Source organism: Neodiprion lecontei, chromosome 2, assembly GCF_021901455.1.
Source record: "Neodiprion lecontei isolate iyNeoLeco1 chromosome 2, iyNeoLeco1.1, whole genome shotgun sequence".
Lineage (NCBI taxonomy): Eukaryota > Metazoa > Arthropoda > Insecta > Hymenoptera > Diprionidae > Neodiprion > Neodiprion lecontei.
In genome coordinates, this window is record NC_060261.1 from 3,804,867 (window position 1) to 3,825,150 (window position 20,284).

Sequence of the window (20,284 nt, forward strand, 5' to 3'; positions counted from 1 at the left end):
TTAAAATTGGGGAATTGATTTTTATTTTGTAAAAACCACGAAGATTAAAATCAACGCGGTATCTACAAGATGTATACATTGTACATGTTAAATTAGGCAGAAAATATACATTTATTTGAAATTCTTTTGATATCGCATATTAATTGATATATTGTTGTTTTTCTTAATTCCTTGATGGAATATATTGTATTCTTATTAACAGCTTGTCAATCTGCGTTGAATTATTTAGCCACCGTTACGGCAGCCCTGTTTCCTTTACATAAGCTTGAATATTAGGCAACCCCTAGCCAAATTTGACAATGTAAACGAACATTCATACAGCAAAGTGTGTTCGCTGGAAACCTTGGCCTAAACTCTGCAAAATTGTTTGTACTTCTTCTTCGTTGTGATGGAAAAATATATAGGCATTGAACTTTGTCGCCACGTTACAGTTTTTGTCTCTGAAACAAGATAGATAACATAACAATTGTTACAATTTTTCACCAACAATTGCACGTAACTTTGATAATTATCTTACCCCGCAATGAACGCAAAGTAGTCTGGAATATTAGCAGTACGCCCGCATGATGATATTTCCATATAGCTGTGCTTCGAAATGATCTAGAAATACCATACAGTACACAGTTAGAACAAAAATATCTCTCAATGGCTAAAGCTAAATATCTCGTTGATCCAAATAAAACTTACATTATCATCGTTTGCCCGTGTGACTCTGACTCCTATCTCCAAGCATTCGAACCTGACACTTGTCGACTGGAAATCCTCAGACTTTAAGATTCGCCAAATGGCTTTTTCGATCTGTCTTACATCACCTTCCGTTCCAGTAGAAATAGAACCGCAGTACTTGAGCACGAATCCAGCTTTCAGCTGTTCGTTCTCTGTATTAGAGTTGTTTACCCCTGATTTATCATCTCCGATACAATCGGGTTTCAGAATCGGACTTCTCTGGAGTAGTAATTTTTTCATATGATCGATATTTGAGCTGCGAATCAGGTGAACAATTGGTCCGTAAACATCTCTGGATTGTTTATACCGATACTAAAACAGTTATAAAACTGCTGTGGTAAAATCACGTCAACAATACGTCGCAATTGACGGTGCCTGACTAGTAAGTCGTGTCATAGGAAAAATAACCATTTGATCCATACTTTAATGATATGAAGAGATATGGGTTGTCCTATTGCCTTTTTCATGATTTTTCCAAGTCTTCCCTTGGCGCTAGCAGTTATAACGTTTCCGTTGATCTCATCCAAGACATCTCCAAGCTCAATTTTGTCCTGATAAGAGTATCGCAATAATTATGCCATTGCATTGATTATAAATAATTTTATGCATTGTAGCTAAATATGATTTTACAAAATATTCTTACATCTTCGGCAGCGACTGAATTTTCGTCTAAATTGACGACCAGAGCCTTCCCCTCTATGAAGCTGGACAGAAACGTAAAGAAGAGATTTTTATTAATAAGTATCGAGCGTTTACGTGAACGAGATTGACGCTACTTAAAGTTACATGCGTTTGCATCATCAATATCTAATCATCTAAACTTACGAAACCGACATGCCCATTGTCTTACAAGGCACGAGTTCAAGAGCTGAGCACTCAGGAAGCAGCCATGTGTCGTCCAGGAAACTGGCATTTTTCAAATTCAATCGAAAATTCAATTTACCGCACTGCAGCAAAACGGATAGTAGTATTTCCCCTAAAATTTCATCGCCCAAAATGCTTTGGGGTTCGTAGTAATCCAAGGCAAGTGGAAACGCGGAGTTATTCTGTGCCTGTTGAAAGTTGTACTTATTATACAGATGCACGAACAACGTACACGTGAAAAATTGCCTGACGAAAAAAAAAAATAGTTTGCATCATAATCATACGTAATTCTCTATTGGCATGCTTACTAATATTTGGATAGGCACATGAAGGCATTGACGAGTAAGACAAATCCTAATCAAAAGCCTTAGTCGTCCAACGGGTGAGCGAACTTTACAGTTCGCTTTGACCGCCTCCACGGCCGAAGTGTATGCGTAGCTGAAATTCATTATCTCATCAACCAATCCGCAATTCATGTATGTATAATTAAAGTGAGAGAAAGTCAATTAAAGTCAAGTCATTCAATCCTGCATAAAATGAATTCAGTCAGATATTTAAACCTTTGATTTTTAGCCAGAACCTCTTCCATCCAGTACCAAGCTTCAGCTAACTTTGGAAATCCTATAGCATTCATACGCATCAGAACACCTTTTTGCAAGCATCTCTCCAGACTTTTGCAAAACGACGGTAAATCTGGATTGCTGTCGTCGATATTCCCCGTACATTCGGTTAATTTTCTGGTCCAGCCTTGCAAGATTAAAAAGCATACAATTTGTGTATTTCCTGTAATTGCCTAGTTACATTAAATCAATTACCGGATTAGTTAAACGATTCAAGCTTTGATCCTATTTTTAAATACTTTTTAGTACCGATGGCGGGTCGTGAGAGGGCGCCACTTGACCTTATTTTCAAATTAAATATGTAGAAAGAAAAAGGGGGGAGTAAAATAAAATATCGATCGATAATATAAATCCATTAATCGAAACTGATAAAATGCTCGACCGACGTAGAGGTGAAAAAAATTTAATCAGTACTTATCTGACGTTCCAGTTGATTCGATTACGTTAATCTCTCGAGTTTTCACAGCGACAAAATACGGCCGAGTTACATAACCTGTATCTCCGAGGGGTAAAAAGGAACTATCGGATAATTACCTTTCAATTCCTTAATGAGAGGATCTGAGACCGACATTGCATAGTGTTACGATTAGGCCTCCTCGTCGATGATACACGCAGCTAAAATCTGAGGTATTTCCCCCTTTTCACGACATTTATTGTCATGTTTACCGACAGCTGCTTGTTTATTGAGCGTCCATGCATTCGCGCACTACTCGTCCTCTATGTACTCGCTATTATACTTTTTATCAGGAACGATTTATTTGGTACCTCCGCGTTATATCACAACTTTTCGAACTTCGGTAACCACTCAATATCCTTGGTTTCCTCCTACCAGACGACATTGTTTTTTAATTAAGTTATCAGTTTACGTCAGTTCGAACAACATTACGAAAATCAATCTAAGTCACTGTCGGTCAGGGTTGCCATACGTACGATAACTATAGTACATGTACGATATATTTACCGTCCGTACGATACACGATTATCGTACTAATTTGTACGATAATTGTACCATATTATGTGAGATTGTCCGATATTTTTTTTTGCTCCTTAATTGATACGTCAGAACGTCACGCCGGTATTTTTGTGATAAGTTTTCTTCCCGCTAGATGGCCGTCAAGGTTATTACTGAAATACAGACACAGAGAACAATAACAAATAACAAGAACAACAGAGAGCGATAAAGCGCTAGGCCGCTCGCTAGGCGGTTATTGGTCGATCACTCGATCTCGTCAATGTATTGGCTTCTCTGTTTCCAGTGTTTTCTCCTTTCTCTTACTGTTAGTAGTGCATGTTTATCTTGTGTCCATAATTTAGTACGATAATTTATAATAATAGACGATAATTAGGACGATAATTTTTTTTACCATCGTACGATCAGTGTACGATAAATTTGTGCAGCCTGGTACGATATTTTCGCAACAGGGCCGATTTAGAGGTCGAGAGGCTTCGGGGCAACAAAGGAGTGGAGGCCCCCTGGCCCCAAATTATGGTCCAAATAAAGTGGACAATTTTTTTCCGTTGAGCTTTTCAATGAATAATTTGTTGTGGAACCAAGGATAGATTATTTTATTATTTAACAAACATATAAATATAATCGGAAACGAGAATTATCTGAAATTAAATTCTAGCGTTAACGAACGGAATCTTCCGAGCTGTTTTTGCCGAAAAATCGTTGATGATTTCGCTGAAATCCAGTTCCCGGAGTAGATCACTTTCAATACTCAGGAGAGAAAGCTTTGATAGACGATTTTGTCCCATCGTGGTTCGAAGCCTATTTTTTATAATTTTCATTTTTCAAAATGAGCGCTCTCCCGTGCAATTTGATACCATCAAAACCAAATACATTCTCAGTGCAATTTCAAAGTTTGGGAATGTAGCTCTGAAATTTTGATCTTCGAGAATTTGGTAGTAAAATAGTTCCGGAGATTGGTCTTTTCCATAGTCCTTTTTGTATGAGTCGATCAAAGATACAAATTGAACCAACTCATTACCAAGACTAGGTTCTAAATCATCCTGATAAATTTTCACCAATGCTTCTGCTGCAGCGTGCAGATTTTCAGCATCCATCTTGTCGATGTGATTGAGAAATCCAAATCTCGAACGTACAGTTTCATAAGCATGCAATCTTTCGGTAAGCGAAACGCACAGCTGGTCGACCACTGGGATAAAAGCGGATACTTTGTATTTCTCCTTCGGTGACAGATTTGCGTCTTGTGCTTTCCCGTAATCAAGCGGATTCAACCTCACGTTTCTCGTTCTGGTCCTGGTGCGTGATTGTACGTATTCGTCAGTCTGAGATATTTTTTTGGCAGAAAAATTTCTAAAAGCGAAAACAGCGTAAAAAAATTTTTACTAGTATTTATATACTAGTTGGAATTTGAAAATTTTTTTTTCGAAGTCTCAATTGTAGGGGCCCCTCTTTCGTGGAGGCCCCGGGGCTGTAGCCCCGGTTGTCCCCCCCCCCCCCCCCCCTAAATCCGACCCTGTTTCGCAACGGCCATCTGGCAACCCTGCTGTCGGTGTTAAGTCTTGGAACATCCACAGTTCTTTGTATGTTCGTAAATCAGTAAGTTTAATTCATGGATCGACAAATTTTCACACCAGCAGTGAGAACTGCTTATTTTAATCTCCGTTCATTTGACCTCAACCCATTATCTATAGCTCTTGCAATTTAGTTTTAGCCGGCGTTATTTTACTCTTGGATTATATGTGCCGAAATGCAGTTACGATTGACGTACATCAGAATACAAATCTTCTCAGATGTTCTAAAATTCTTACTGCAGCTGCTCGTGTAAGAGATTTTGTCAATTTGCTTACTACTTTCAGTTGTCTCCAAAGTCAAAGGTTTCAAGTATAATTGAAAATGGCTACTGTTATACCTGACAAAAATGATCTTCGAGTAAAAGCACTTCAAGCCTTTGCTAAAGAATTTGGGGAAGATGCCACATTTTGCGCTTGTGCACCTGGACGAGTAAATTTAATTGGTGAGCACACAGATTACAACGAGGGATTCGTTTTGCCGATGGTAATGATTTGCCATTTGATTTTTTCATTCAAATAGTTGCGAAGTTGCTAAGTGTACAATTTTTTTTGACCACAATTCTGTCCAATTTCTGCAAAATTCGTACACAATTCACTATCATTATACTTAGTGACCTTATGACGATGATATTAAAGCAGCTGGTTTCACGTTATTATAAAATTTTTCTTATCCAACAAGATAGTTTATATAACAGACTCCCAGAGACTAGTTGAAGTCGTTGTCAGTACATGTTCAATTTTTGCAAATGATTGATGGCGCCGGTAGAGATGCAGTAGATAAAGTATACTTTTTTCCAGACTTTGTGTGCAATGATTAAATTTGCAATCCATATCCTTTAGGCACTCCCAATGGTAACTGTAATTGCAGCCAGACCGAATCAATCTCACAGATGCGTTGTTATAACCATGAGTGGGTCTATTGGACACGTAGACCGAGCGGAGTTTGACATAAGTAATCGGGATGAAATGAAATCTGGAGAACCAAAATGGGCAAACTACGTGAAAGGACCAATTGCAAATTTCACGTGTTGGTATAAGCTGGATACATCTTCATATAAACCTGCAGTTCATTCTTGTTATATCATACAATCTATAAATGTAGATTTACGATGACTGATAATCAATGTAAATCTACCTCTAAACAAAACAATGTTCTGATAAGCTTTGCCACGGAATTATACTAGATTATCTTATGAACCCACAGCAGCTTGCTGGTTGTAAACATATCCACACATTTATATTGCACTCGTTGTTTACGTAATAGTATAACTCAATGCATGGTACTGTTGCATAAGCGATAGATAAAGAGATAGTGTTTTTTTTTCCACTCATTTCGTTGTTATGCAATTGGAAAAACGCATAACTCCTGATTTTCATACCCTTGATATCCTTTTCAGGCAATGTGCCAGGATTTGATGCACTCATTATTTCAAGCGTGCCTGTTGGTGCTGGCTTGAGCAGTTCCGCAGCCCTAGAGGTTGCTACATACACTTTATTGGAGGCTTTGAGTGGTTGCAGAACTATAGAGCTCAATATCAAGGTAAAGATGACATTTTTTCACCTTCTTTTGTCCTTGGTGGGGAAGCTCGTTATGAGGGTTACGTAAAAAGTAGAGAATATGCATATCCTCCTTATTGTTTAGGCCGTAGCATGCCAGCAAGCCGAGCATGAGTTTGCTGGGGTTCCATGTGGGATAATGGATCAGTTTATATCGGTAATGGGAAAGGAAGGTCATGCCCTGCTTCTTGACTGCAGAAATTTGAGTACAAAACATATTCCAATGGTTCAAGAGGACTGTGTTTTTCTTATAACGAATTCAAACGCTCCGCACAAACTTTCCAGCAGCCAGTACACTGAGCGTCGAGAAGCCTGTTACGTGGCTGCAAGAAGACTGAATTTGAAGAGCCTGCGAGAGGCGACCATTGCTGATTTAGAGAGTAAATTATCGAGCATAACGCGTTATCAGTTTTGCACAGATATTCAGGTCGTAGACTCATATACACAAGCACGACCGTGAATAATTACGTGTCATTTCATCGCCGATTCAACATTCTGACTCTCGATTTGTGTTCATATGTGTTTAAATCGATTTTTTTAGTTTTGAAAGCGCAAAATGTCTGTGAGATGCTGATAAAAAGGGCCCGTCACGTCATTACTGAGATATCTAGAACTGTCGCTGCTGCACAGGCTCTGGAAGAAGGTTCGTTTGTTAAGTTTGGACAGCTGATGAATGAGAGTCACGACTCTTTGCAAAAGGACTATGAAGTCTCGTCCCAGGAACTAGACAGCCTTGTTTCGGCAGCTAGAGAAATTCGCGGCGTTCTGGGAAGCCGGTTGACTGGTGCTGGCTTTGGAGGCTGCACCGTTACCCTGGTCAAAAAAGACTCTGTCGACGAGTTAATCAAAAACATCAAACAGAAGTTCGTATCTGACAATCATGGATCTGTATTTGCCATTTTTCATTTTGCTCAGACAATGTTCGAAAAATATCATCGAACTCCGCGCAGAACGTGTTGTAGATTTCTTTTCTTCCACAGGTACAAGGGGAATCCAGATTTTTACGTCGCAATACCTGACGGAGGGGCTCGAGAGATGGGAATTAATTACTGCAAGTGCACTGACGAGCTTCACTAATTTATTGTGACAGAATTTTGAGAGGGTGGCCCTGAGTTAGGTCTTGATTTCAAAGTATTTTTGCGATTTTCGAACTTGACACACCGTGAGCATTTTATTCTGTTAAAATGCATAGTTTTTCGGGTTAAATTTTGAAATAAGTCCTAAAATAGTGCGACTCTAGTATCATTATCAAATTAACGTGTCGTCTAAAGTTGATTTGCAGTCGCCGTGACATCTGATATCTTTATAGCCAAATGAATTTATTTTTATTACCGTTTAAACTTTGGTAATGACCGGGGTGCAACCAAAGCAATAACGTCGAAGTAATTTAAAACTGATTGTGCAACCAATTGTTTTTTCGAATAAATGAAAAACGAGGAAGTAATTGGTTTTGTAACAAACAACAATGTTACTCTGACGTATTTTTATGACCACTTTATAAGTACCCAAGAAATTGTTGGGAGATTGTTTGAACGTAAAGTCGACTGTTTTACCATGTTTAGTGATGAACGATTGCGAGCGACTTCGTTATTCCTAAACTAATTACTGTTCTGCGTATTTGTCACGATAAATAGACGCCATGACGAGTTTTCATTATCATTTTTTATTGAGCCATATTTCAATAATCCTAATTATTCTACGCCGCATTCACTTCTGTGGATAATATTCAATATCTTTGCCTACTGTACAAGGAGCATATGTATACGTATAGATATAGTATATGTATTTTAATACTGTTGCGTAACCTGGCGTTCACTGCCACAGCGAAGAACTTCTCGATTATACACGTGAGAAAAAAAATTCATTGAGCTTGATTCTTTGATTCAATGAAATAATTAAGTTTACGCTATTTAAAAATTGTCCCGACTTTGCAGTTTCGACAAAGCAATAAAATAATTCCGTACAATAATCTCGTCAATTTGATGAAACTGTTTCTTGCACGAAATTATTTCATCGAGTCAGATGAAACTGAATTATTTCGTAAAATCAAAGATTCACGATAGTAGGAGATTTAAATATTTTTCTAAGTGCACGACGCGCCGCAAAGTTGAGATTCTTACTCCAGGTATTTACATACTTGTAGTGGCCTCAGATTCTCAGTGTCTCGTTACCGGAGTCGTTGACAAGTTGGAGAATTCTAAAATGAATTAAATCAACGTTAATTATTAGTCACGTAGCTTTGAAATATCGCTGATAAATCCAAAATTTATCGTCGTTATATTTCTTACCTTTGAGGTAGTCGTTTAGTTCCGTTTCGCTTGCGCTGCATCGAAGATCGGACGGTTTTACACCGCGAAATATTTCCACAACGCTTGGTTTCAAGTTATGAAATAACAGCGGCTGTCCGCGACTAGCAAAATCTTGTACGAGAATTTTGATACCCTTTAAAACACGACAGAAAATTATTTTTTAACGTAACTAGTATTTACTACCTGTATTCACTCGAGTGTAAAAATTCAACATCGAATTAATAACTTGGCCACACTTATATTTTGCATATCGATCTGTTATGAATACCGAAAACTCTCACCTTGGCGGCTGTAAAATCGGCAGCTTGTATGTGAGTCGAGTCGATGACAACGGGGACGGTCTTTCCTTGTCGTAATCCCTGTTTACTGACAATTGCCCTGACATATTCGACGCTTGGAAAGACTAGGCTTCTGTCAGGTGTAATTACGAGGTATTCACACCCACTGGCGCTCTGTAAAACGTGGATATAAGTGATGGGAGAATTTGAATTCCAAAAGAACGAGTGTTCTAAATTTATGGGCGTATATTTTTAGGAAATCAATTACATACACACATAGGCATTCGAGAATATATCGCATACGCTGGAAATTTACAGTAATTAATATTTCAACGCCGTAAAATATATACATTATTATAGTATTCCAAAAACTCGCGAAGCCTGCGGTATAAAAATTATAGTAGAGTAGAGATATTTAGACGCTATCGTGATGATCAAATTTAACGCCTCTTCAAAGTTGTGAAACTGCTCATCACGCATTGCTCGGGGATATTAAACGCTGCTTATTAGCCAACATATATAGATATATTAAACAAAAATACTGGCAAACAACGATTTAGAATGCCTTATGTTTCTTGCCTTGTCGTTTCTTTGTGATCTATGCGATTATGTCGTTCGGCGATTTCATAATATTATTTTGAACCTGCTTTTTCCTTTAGGTCATTGTTGTTTTTTTTTTCTTATCACAATCCGATAATTCACTTACCGTTGCTTTGCGAACGTTGAGCGTTGGTCTGGCAGAAGCGTAGAGAAGAAACAACAGGTTGATTCCAATACCGATAACTATTCCCAATTCCAGTCTTATGAATAAGCAGCAAAGAAACGTGGCGAAAGCCGGAATTAGGTCGATTTCTTGAAAAATAAAAACAAAATAGAAACAAATAAATATCGAAAGAACCGTAATTTACGGGTTTCGCTTGATCGTTTGACATTCCGCATAAATAGGAACTGAATCAGCATATATTCGTAAGTGGTGGTAAAAAATTTAATATCATTTAGACTTCCGCTTACTGTAATCTTCGTCGGAGACGACGGTAAAATTTGAATGCGGTTGTAATCATTTTTTTTTTTTCCGCTGTTGCAGAGATGGGTGATTTTGAGGTCAAGTCAGTGGGATATTTAACGATATTTATTCCTTCGCGGATGGAAAAAGAGTTGATCAAAACTAATACACACGAATTATTGAATACGTCATTGATAGATAAAAAAAAAAAAATGTATTATACAAAATGACTATAATTTCAATAGACGTTTCTTGCACTACGGTAATATTTACTTCCGGGCTACATTCACATACAAAACGTAATTCCATTCATACCCAGTTTAGGATTCCAAAACACGAGTAATTCCGTCAATGTCAACGATAACAATAATAATTTAAATAACAATAGTAACGGTGCACACTGTCGGCAAAAAAAAAAAAAAAAAATCGGGATCGATTAGAAACGTGAATAAAATCCGAACGCGTTGACCGATTTCCGAAAACTTTCTTTGAATAATAATTTTTTCCTATATCCCACTTTTTCGAAACCTGTTTTTCTTCTGAAAACTTGTTCTTCTTCTACTTTCGAGCGAAAAAAAAAGTTTTCGAAAATCGGTCAACACGTTTTCATTTTATTTATCTTTCAAATCGGTCCCGGGTTTTTTTTTTGTTTGTTTGCCCATCCTGTGTAATATATCGCCTTACTTTTTGTTCTCCACATCGGTTTGATAACGTGAAACTCGACCATGAAGACAACCGCCGCTATGATTACCGCTGCCAGAGCGGTTTTGGGTATATAGTAGAAGTACGGTGTTAAAAATTGCAGCGATAGGAGGACCATTAGCCCGGTGTAAACACCGCCCATCGTCGTTTTAACCCCGGAAGCATTGTTGACGGCACCGCGGCTCAAGCCGCCTGTAACTGGTATCGATGATACGAACGCCGAAACCATGTTGCAGGCGCCCAGGGCCAACATCTCCTGCGTCGCGTCAATCTGCTTGCCATTGGCTGTAAAAATGCGGAGACGAAATTTATTTCGCGACGATAATTGAAATTCGGTAATACGTATCTGTAATATATAATAATATATGCAAACGTAGAGGAAGTTGTCGAGAAAAGAGAATGAAACGTCTGTAATCGGTGACCTTCGCCTTTGAAATATTTACATCTCATATCAATATTGCTCATGACGTTCTTATATTTTATCTTCTTTTTTTCGCGGATCCAGTTCTCTCGCATAGGTATAATACATACACAGGTATGTGCAGGTCATGTATGGATAACTTAATTTTAAATAGGAACACGTTTGTACGCCGTGATCTAAAGAATAATTTATACATCACGTGACAAACGTACGTAAAGATGGAACTCATACACCTTAACAAACTATTCGTCTACTCATGATATAGGTATGTATATATATATAATGTATGTATGCAGTATGGATATCGACGATCATGTATCAATCCCCCGGGGAAATTATTCCAATTCGCGAACTGACTTTTTAAGCCAGCTGGAGGAAATTGAATGAATCCGGCTGGTATATAGAATTGTCCGTGGATTATTGGAAATTTTGATGAAGTAAGAAGAAGAAGAAGGTAGGAAACCGGGGTAAATACGATTTGGATGATGAGGTTTGTCGAAAAGTAGATTGTGCAACAAGGTGGCAAACTCGGTCTTTCCGAGCCGAGCGTAAGTTTTATTTGCAATATGAGTCGTAGGTGAGTCGAAGACGAATATTGAAAATATGCGAGGCGAAAAGACCGTCGCCTCCTTGTTGCACGGGATTCTTTATTACAAGAGAATGTTACGCGTTTTTCCCACCAAGTACGAAATTGAGGTTAGGATCGCGTAACGTCAGATTGGTCAGATTTGTTCGCGACAGCGCATGCGTGGAGTACAGAAAAGACTTATTTACTTCGCGCATACTTCGAGCACGGAAAACACGAATGGAAGAATGCGTAAAACATGCTCGAGTTATTACGAACGAGATTTTCAGAAAATTGCTTTTAAACTTACAGAATACTTTGGATATGGCGATGCTCTCGAGGAGGCTGAGGAGCGGCAAAACGAAGCATCCGGATCCGAGAGCCGAGAGGGTGTCGGCGAAATGGAGGAAAGTTTCGTTCCCACCAACCCCAGTGAAGGGCGGCGTTTCGAAGCTGGGCAATCCAGGCTTAACGTAGCCGGTAAGGACGACGGGCGAAGTGCCGGCGTGGGTTTCGATCAAGTAACAGCCAACGCTGCAGATAACCACTATCAATATGTTCCTGGACGTTGATATGAACCACAGGCAACTGAGAATTGATTTCTGGAACGGCGTCGGCTCCTTAGCGTCCTTTGGTGTGATCGGGAGGTCCTTTAATTTCTGCGTCACAATTGGTGGTCATTCATTGATTGTACTCGTAGGTATAATATGAACAATTCGAGGATAAACATTACACATCTAGGTATGTACACGGTACTGCGATGCGATGATTTGAAATACGGTCATTCAATTTCCTCCTAATTTTTAACGCAATCGAGCCTACGCACGATATTATGTCGCAAGATTGTACCTCCACAAGTTAACGCGGGATAAATAACTCCTTTAACAAATAGACAAAATTGGAGCAAGGTGCAATTATAGCTTCACAGGCTGCTGAGAGTTGTTGTTTACATTTATATTTATCTCGACAGGTGATGACACCGCCATATCAAATGAATATATAGTTTCACTTGGCGAGCTTACCCTGAGGAGTAGAAGAACTATCATGCAGACGACACCGAGAACAGCGTCCCACAGCCGGGTTTCCGAGATGTGTTCGAAGATGGATTGCCAGACGTGTAAGAATTTCGCTGCCGTAAAATTCAGCCCGAGAATATCCTTAACTTGGGATGTTGCGATTATAATCGCTGCCGCAGAGGTGAAGCCAACCGAAACAGGGCCGGATATGAAGTCTATCAAGAAACCTGTCGCAGGAGAAAAGTGGAAAGCATGAATTTTAAGCGCGGTCGTTTCTTTATCGGGATTCGCCTTCGGACTTACCCAGCTGTAGAATGCCCATCAACAACATCACGCAGCCCGAGACAAACGTCAACAGGATAGCGAACTCCGGACCGAGATTAGCTTTGTGTAAAGTTTCTTTGGTCAGGATAGCCAGTATCGCTGTTGGGCCGACAGGCACGTCTTTGCACGGGCCCAATATCGTGTAAACGAAGCAAGCCATGAAGGAGGAGTAGAGACCGTACTGAAACGATTCGAAGTGGTTTTGAGAAAATCATTAAAGGGTTATTAACTTGGTCAGGATTTTTCAAAATTCTATTAAAAAAAAATTTCATTATCGTAATGACATGTAGATACATATATTTAAGTATATGCACAGAAAATTTCATGTTGATCCGACAAGTATTCTCGAAGTTACGCGCACATTTGTTTTCACCAATGAAAAATATCAAAATGGACTTTCATGTTACCCCAATGTGCGTATAAATTTTAATATTATTAAATTGAAACGTCTCTTCGTGAAAAATCCTTGAAAAATCGCTTTTTCACGGCCTCCTGACTAGGTATAACTCCTTAAAACAAAAAACGAACATCAAGGCTCATGAGGGGGAAAAATACCTGCGGAGGAACTCCGGCTACACTTGCGTAGGCAATGGCTTGCGGAATTACAGTGAGACCGACCGTCAGACCGGCGACCAAATCGTTCACCGCATACCCTCTGTTGTACTTTGGTAGCCATTCGAATATCGGTATTCTTCTATAAAGTATCTTCTTCGTGCACGATCTTCGTATCCGGTGACAGACCCATTTTGCTCCCGATGAACACGCGAGGCCTCGTTCCACATCGTCGAATGCTGAAGAAGGAAAAACGAAGGAAGTTACAGACGACGTTCACACTTGCCGGGTCTTCCGACCGGTGTATTTATGCACCTATATCAGCCACATACTATATTTGATAGAAATTTTCACTCGAGAATATCAATCGTGCAAAACATGCTGTGAAATACTTGTACACACATGCAGTGGCAAACCGACAGGGTGACAGCTAATCAATGGTGTTGTTTTGATCATGATTAATCCAGTAGCTTTATCGAAGATGGAACATCCGATTAACAAACCTGAAGAATTTGTCCGAGTCTTTTGCCTCAAACGAATTTCATGAGGCTGCAACGCGTTACACTGCATAGGGTATAGATCCACGATTTGTGGTCGTTTTTATTTACTAATTTTACTTCCAATCCATTCGGTTATTCGATTTATGACTATAAAACTATTAATTACCAGGAGTGCCGAAAGTGATCTTGGAGGCTTCCTGAGGTGCGGGAGCGCTGAGTCTGTCACCGATTTCCGGTTGAGACTGTGTGTGATGATCGTCATCAGCGGTCGATGGGGGATTTGGATTTCCGGCGGGAGTGAAGCCCGTCAGTCTAACTTGCCTCGCGTCCTCGTTTTGATCCTCGTCCGTGACACTGTACTTGGTCATTGCTGAAGAGATGGACGGTTTGTTGAACGTAGTATAGCGTCTGCTTCGGACTAATTTTTAGACCGTGGTTCGGTACCTAGTCGTTTGGCAAGAATTTCCTGCACCGACAAAATTCAGGGGGATTCCATTGTACCGAGATTTGTTTTTCTTGCACTCCGTTTCACCCCCTTAATTACTATTTCCTCGACGAATAATTTGTCAACGATCTGCAAAAAGCAAAAATAAAAGGGGAATCCCTGTAGTAATTGTGTATTTAGCATGAAATCTATTTTCCAACTACATCCATAAATAGAAGTACTGCGCAAATTAGTCATTGGAGGGTAATCATCACGTTGACCAATTTGAACTGTACACACACAAATATGTGTATAATATATGTTACGTGTGTATAAAAACCGCAGTTTGCACCCTGCTCAAAACGGCTTAAAACAGCGATCGGTTGGCAAGCTCACAAGTTTCACTTTGAATGCTTGTTTAACGGTAAAATTAATGCTCGTTAATTTATTTAAACGTATATTTTGTGCTAACGGTCTTTGTCGAATAGTAGTTTCGAATTACGCTTAGAGGAGATCGACTCGGTGCGAAATGTCTTCAATAGATTTTGACATTGATATGGGTATTATATTGTGCGTAATACTTTTCTTGCCGGATCGTTTCTAGTTCCTTATACCTGGTATTTACCGTTATCCCTGTATTCAATGGTTAATCATCTTTAAATTGATTTCTCATACCTTAGTCAAATGTCATTGACAAAGTCCCCTGATCACCCTGATGATTAAAACAACGAAAGAAGTTTCTGAGGTCAGGAACGGTGATGTGAACGCCGATCAACCTTTTCCAACATTCAGAGACTGCAATTCCATTTCCTACCGACTCAAAGCTCATAGGCATAACTAACAGACTAGAAATTCCCATTGTCGGTTATCGCATTCGTTTTCGCAGTGTGACTGCCCGTGGGCCGATCCTAATCTCATGTAAATTAATCTCACAACCCTTATCATTGCTTTCTTTCAAAGCGATTGTCTAATTTTCGGTAAACTTATGCCTAAGTTAATTCTAATCTTGATCACATAATTATGAACACAGCAAAACGATTGGTTCGAATTTACTGAATATATCGACAAATTTTCTTCTCATATCGATGAATGAAAAGAAAAGAAATATTAACTGAGTTAAAAATCCAGTGAAACTGCAGGAAAATTATTTATCTCGAATGAAGAAATCATTCGTTTCGCCAGATTTGACATTATGGAATACAATTTGCACTATTATCAAATCTTGGAATCTTCACATACCGTCGCACGTTTTATTTCCATACCGATGGAATAACTTTTACCATATTATATATTTACTCAAAAATTAAACCTTCGGTTTTATTCTACTCAATCGCGTTATTGAGACACGTATTTGAATCGGTACAAGCGTGGTATTGGCACATAAGACAATTAGCATTAAAACTCGTCTGTGCTATTGAGAAACGTATTGGTAAAAATTATCAATCGAAAGAAACGACGATGTCTATACATATACATATATATATATTTATATTGCCAAAGTTAACAGCGTGCTTATCTCCGTCGTACGATCGCAATTTGCGGATAATTCTGCGGGATTACAAGGCACAAGGTAATACAGACCGAAATGGCAATCATGACGGTGAACGGTGCTAATTATTATTCTTCGAAACAGAGTATATACAAGTATACAACGACCGTAATTAAGATAAGAGAAGAAAAAAGAACACGCGCAAAGCTCGAGTCTTTCCGATATTCGAACACTACTTACATCAACCTGAAGAAAAATTACCTTTATAGTATTTCGATCTCGAGACGATCCTACGGCTATAATTAAATATCGATATGGGTGAAATAATCCGTGGAATTCAGTCTCCTCTTCGTTCTCGGCTTTCAGTGTCGGTGAAAAAACAAGCTCGGAGATATTCAGAGTTTCGTCTTACCGCGTCACAATCACAATTAGTTATACACACGTTCGCGTGAATACATGTAGTAAAACAATTCGTATATAATATTCGCGATGCGATATAATGTAACGTTTACACACGGTTGAATAAAAAAAAATGTCCCAGCGGATCGACGAAAATTTTTGAATTTAATTAAACATTTTTCAGTGTACCGCCGAGTGAAGAAGAGGTAAGAAAAAAAAAAAAAAAAAAAAATGGCAGCGATTATAAATTGAACGTTAAAATTACAGAAATTCGCGTCACATTTATCAACAGAAATATAAAGTGGACCTGATGAAACGTGACTAATTACGTTTAGTTAATTAAAGTTCTCCAACATTGCGTATAATATTAATCTCGACAACGTTCGGCAACGGCTCTTGAAATAAAGGCGATATTACAGTTGAAATAACTCGAATCAATCGAGGCGTAAAGTTGTATAAGGTAAAGGAATAAATAATAAATATCCTCGCCTATCTCTCTCTAACGAGGCGCGAATCGGATTCAGGTTGGAAAACGAGCCGCGAGTTTGTCGAATAGCCGACGGAATAGAAGATGCAGATTTGCACGTGCGGCATGTGCTTCGAAAGTTTCCCCGAGTCAGTAAGTCAGTCAGGCCAACATTCTACGTATATGGTAAATACGTAGGTATGTACATATTTCTAAACGACGCCCGTGCTTTCTCTATAGGATAGAATTAAACGGGTGAAATTACGGCTACACTTCGTATTTCAGTTTTTCACACTCTATTAAAATAAAAAAATTCACTCGATTCCGAGTTTCCCAACGCTGAAAATCTTTCGTGTTTCAAGTTCGTCCGGTAGTTATAATCTCGTTGTGGATTCCTTCGCACCCGACGTTTCTAGAACTTTTATCTATACGTCTATCGTCCGGAGAAAACATCCCGAGCTCGAATTCCTGCGGGCAAGACGATCCCTCTGCTGACGTCACGACAGCCTTCCTATTGATGGTTCGTCGTAGATAGTTAGGAAACGAAAATTTTCATTTCTAAGAATCAGATATTTGAGCCGAACCCTGCGGGTGTTTTCATCCTAAATTTTCGGACCGCTGTCCGCAGCTATCATTATTGCTGCGGGAAAGAGTGTTCGTTTCGATTTTAACGTTTTAAACGCTGCTGTTTCAAACTCCAAACGCATTCCCATGCCAGTGATTAATTCGCTTATAAAACCGTCGCTGAAGCGGATACAGCCGATCGGTTTGTTTGATCGATCTTCGATCGGTGCCACGTGTCGATCGGCACAGCAGTAAATCGACTCGCTGTAATAATTTTTAAAACGATATCTGCACTGCGCAGACGAGATCTTGGCGATCGATTTGATGCAATTTTGTTTTATTTTTTTTTTTTTTTTCAATTTAACGCAATTTAATACATACCTGATTATATCCGAAGATTATTCCCGCATCGATTATTCGCTAAATTTTATTTACATTATAGTGTTACTATGCACGCCTTAATAACTTTACACTGCACACCAGATTCGATTTGTTGTTAGTTACGATCGGGTATGTGATAAGATTTGTTCCGTATCTGTTAGGAAGAGATACACAAACCTAATTCTTTAAACAACCCAAAAACGTTGTACGACGTCACTGTGTTATTCACATTAACATGTGATATTTATGCAGGTATATTTTAGATATCGATTAGGGTTTGTATAATTAACCGATATGTTTGAGCGGAAATAAAAATTGGGGGGAGGGGGGGGAAAAAAAAAAATAACACCGTAGCTTAAGTGTACGGTAGAATTTAATTAAACACCGTTACATCTCTGCAGCGCACTTGATCAAACAATCGGTTGTTATACAAAAATTAATATTTATAATTCACGTATCGTTATACCTTTTACAGTCGAGATTCAAAATTATTTCCCACACTGTTATACGGATTTAAGGAGATACTTGTATTTTTTCAAAGATATAATTATCGATCGAATTCGTTGCTTCGAAATCGGATTTCCAGCCGGAGTCCAACGCTAATATACCGCTGTTACAGACCGAATCGAGGCGCCGACTGCAACTGAGAACTGGCAGGGGTGACAGGTGAAAATTTACCTGTCACTAAACCCAATCCAACGATCCAACGATCCAACGCGCATGCGCGTTACTCTCAAAACACAGCCACGTGCTCGTCGTCGCGATACCTACGACGACTACGACCAGCGGTCTGGTAGACTTGTCGTTAATTATCCACGTATTCCGTAATCATTAATTATTATTGTAAATTTACTGTACAAAAGTCCGTAGTCAAATTTAAAAAATCGGTGTGGCTGCACTGAGAAAAATTTAGTAAAACGGGTATCGTTAAAAAAACTGTTTGAATATTGTTGGAATTACGAAAAACGAGGTACGCCTAACCATTTTGCGCTATTGTCGATCCTTTTTTGGTTATTGCAACGCAAAATCAGTTTCTGAGGTTCACTCTACTTTTTTAGTTAAACAAGGCTTTAACGTCAATTTATCGTTGCACGAGCGTTAAATTTTCGCAACAGTTGCAAGAAAATATAGCAACAGCGATCGTAATGAGAAAGAATAGCAACGGATACTAGAGTTTCCGGTAACAGCTAGAAAACTAATTTTCATTTTCTACCTAGAATTATATTCTTCGATTGTGGTAAAAAATGAAAACAGTTAAGGACCGCGCGGTAACCGGAACTAAAAAATTCTCGCAGTCTACGTAAATTATTATGTATTTGCATTAAACTTTATTAAAATTTATAATGTAAAACAGAATAAAGCAATTTGAATTTACTAAATTGTGTAGTAAATTTACTGTATTTATAAATTGAATGTAGAGCGAACTTTTGATTTACGAATGAAACTTTCGATACAGTGCGGGAAGTTTCGTAGAGAAATTTTTAACATTGTAAGGAAAAGCTGCCGAGCAATAGAAAAATAGCTACTTATAATAAACGGTGGGTACGAATCGAAAGTTAGGAAAGTAGGAAAACCCGTTTAAGTTATTTTCACCGGTATTATTTTCCCGATTATGGGGAACACGAATGAAACAACATAGGTATATCACCGTGAAGTAGAGATGGATTTGAGCAAATTTGTACAACACGAGGTGAGATTCGTGTGATCTGAACATTAAGATTTTGCGTCTCGAATGTTCGAACAATTGATTAGACTCTGTTGTTTCAGTGCAAAAATGAGCCCAACAAATATTAGAATCCGATAAATAACACCGAAGGTTAATAATTTTGAAAATTTTAATTCTAAAACCTTTTTTTTCAACTGCCGATATCAAGCGATTAGCTTCTGTGTTATTCAAACGTTCTTACATCCATTTGTATTACATTATAGTAGCTGTGATAATGTTGTTTCATTCGCCTAGAAAATCATGAGCGCAATTAGCATTGCTGGAGATTTTTTTTTTTTTACAACGTTTTTTTTTTCCCTTCTCCTACAACTTCTGATTCGGACTGTGGGGACCATTCATCCTTGAAGAATGTCCAGTTCTAGTCTGTCGCACTTTATACGTTGTGGTTTCATGATCGCCTATATATAATAACAATAAAGCGTTAAATTCATTTCTCATCGTTCTCTTCTTCTCAATTTTATTTCGCCCCAGGCGCTCACATATAATTATCGCATATTCAATTAATCATCCCGGATGATATTCAGTTAGTTCTATCGCGTGTTTGATAAACTGGTTTTAAATTCTCCTATTTTTGATACCAGTCTACTGTTACGAATAAACACACGCTGTACATAAACTTTTTTTTACTTTTCATTTACTAACCAAGGCATGTGTATTACATACATATTTACACAATGTTTGCAGAGAATCCGCACGAGGATTTGTGCAAACTTTTATATACAGCTATACTTCCACAATATATGTATTATACGTATATAATACTTGCGGATCGTTGATCAAAAAGTGATTATACCTGTAACAGGTACACGGTTTGCATCGGAGATAAAACGAAATATCGAGCCTCTGCGTGTATTCGT

At 38.5% G+C, this 20,284-nt stretch overlaps 3 protein-coding genes across 8 annotated transcripts in view; 1 reads left to right on the plus strand and 2 right to left on the minus strand.

Annotated features, from left to right (window-relative positions):
* LOC107218116 lies at window positions 1-2,881 on the minus strand. The gene is made up of 9 exons (XM_015655877.2): window positions 2,745-2,881; window positions 2,151-2,337; window positions 1,899-2,028; window positions 1,552-1,778; window positions 1,370-1,430; window positions 1,149-1,277; window positions 688-1,038; window positions 518-600; window positions 1-440 (listed from the first exon to the last, which is right to left on the minus strand). The coding sequence occupies exons 1-9, from the start codon at window positions 2,779-2,781 to the stop codon at window positions 314-316; spliced, it is 1,332 nt and encodes a 443-aa protein (XP_015511363.1). The 5' UTR covers window positions 2,782-2,881; the 3' UTR covers window positions 1-313.
* On the plus strand, window positions 2,699-7,961 carry LOC107218117 (galactokinase). 4 transcript variants are annotated; one of them, XM_015655878.2, is made up of 7 exons: window positions 2,699-2,837; window positions 5,037-5,235; window positions 5,592-5,778; window positions 6,149-6,291; window positions 6,394-6,688; window positions 6,850-7,171; window positions 7,289-7,961. In XM_015655878.2, the coding sequence occupies exons 2-7, from the start codon at window positions 5,074-5,076 to the stop codon at window positions 7,383-7,385; spliced, it is 1,206 nt and encodes a 401-aa protein (XP_015511364.1). In that variant the 5' UTR covers window positions 2,699-2,837; window positions 5,037-5,073; the 3' UTR covers window positions 7,386-7,961. The 4 variants fall into 4 exon arrangements, with proteins under 4 accessions (XP_015511364.1, XP_046587710.1, XP_046587711.1 ...); XM_046731754.1 differs by lacking the exon at window positions 2,699-2,837 and adding an exon at window positions 3,399-3,487; XM_046731755.1 differs by lacking the exon at window positions 2,699-2,837 and adding an exon at window positions 4,283-4,486.
* LOC107218113 (sodium-independent sulfate anion transporter) overlaps window positions 7,737-20,284 on the minus strand; it is a 23,267-nt gene continuing 10,719 nt past the window's right edge. Inside the window, exons 1-12 of one of the 3 annotated variants that reach the window (XM_046731739.1) lie at window positions 18,168-18,352; window positions 17,702-17,855; window positions 14,145-14,552; window positions 13,482-13,717; window positions 12,906-13,107; window positions 12,609-12,829; window positions 11,897-12,245; window positions 10,583-10,885; window positions 9,602-9,747; window positions 8,899-9,069; window positions 8,597-8,750; window positions 7,737-8,505 (exon numbers count right to left, since the gene is read on the minus strand). In XM_046731739.1, coding sequence (XP_046587695.1) covers window positions 8,465-8,505; window positions 8,597-8,750; window positions 8,899-9,069; window positions 9,602-9,747; window positions 10,583-10,885; window positions 11,897-12,245; window positions 12,609-12,829; window positions 12,906-13,107; window positions 13,482-13,717; window positions 14,145-14,346 — 2,025 coding nt within the window. In that variant the 5' untranslated portion in view covers window positions 14,347-14,552; window positions 17,702-17,855; window positions 18,168-18,352 and the 3' untranslated portion in view covers window positions 7,737-8,464. Of the gene's footprint in view, window positions 8,506-8,596; window positions 8,751-8,898; window positions 9,070-9,601; window positions 9,748-10,582; window positions 10,886-11,896; window positions 12,246-12,608; window positions 12,830-12,905; window positions 13,108-13,481; window positions 13,718-14,144; window positions 14,553-17,701; window positions 17,856-18,167; window positions 18,353-20,284 lie in introns of those variants that run through there. The other 2 variants (XM_015655869.2, XM_046731740.1) reach the window with 2 other exon arrangements.

Coding starts and splice junctions, on each gene's coding strand:
- LOC107218116 (XM_015655877.2), bottom strand. CDS start 2,781: ATGTCGGTCTCAGATCCTCTCATTAAGGAATTGAAAG. Junction 1,779..1,898: donor ATGTGCCTATCCAAATATTA/GTAAGCATGCCA, acceptor AACTTTCAACAG/GCACAGAATAACTCCGCGTT. Junction 1,278..1,369: donor ATTCAGTCGCTGCCGAAGAT/GTAAGAATATTT, acceptor TACTCTTATCAG/GACAAAATTGAGCTTGGAGA.
- LOC107218117 (XM_015655878.2), top strand. CDS start 5,074: ATGGCTACTGTTATACCTGACAAAAATGATCTTCGAGTAAAAGCACTT. Junction 5,236..5,591: donor AGGGATTCGTTTTGCCGATG/GTAATGATTTGC, acceptor CATATCCTTTAG/GCACTCCCAATGGTAACTGT. Junction 7,172..7,288: donor ATCAAAAACATCAAACAGAA/GTTCGTATCTGA, acceptor TTTCTTCCACAG/GTACAAGGGGAATCCAGATT.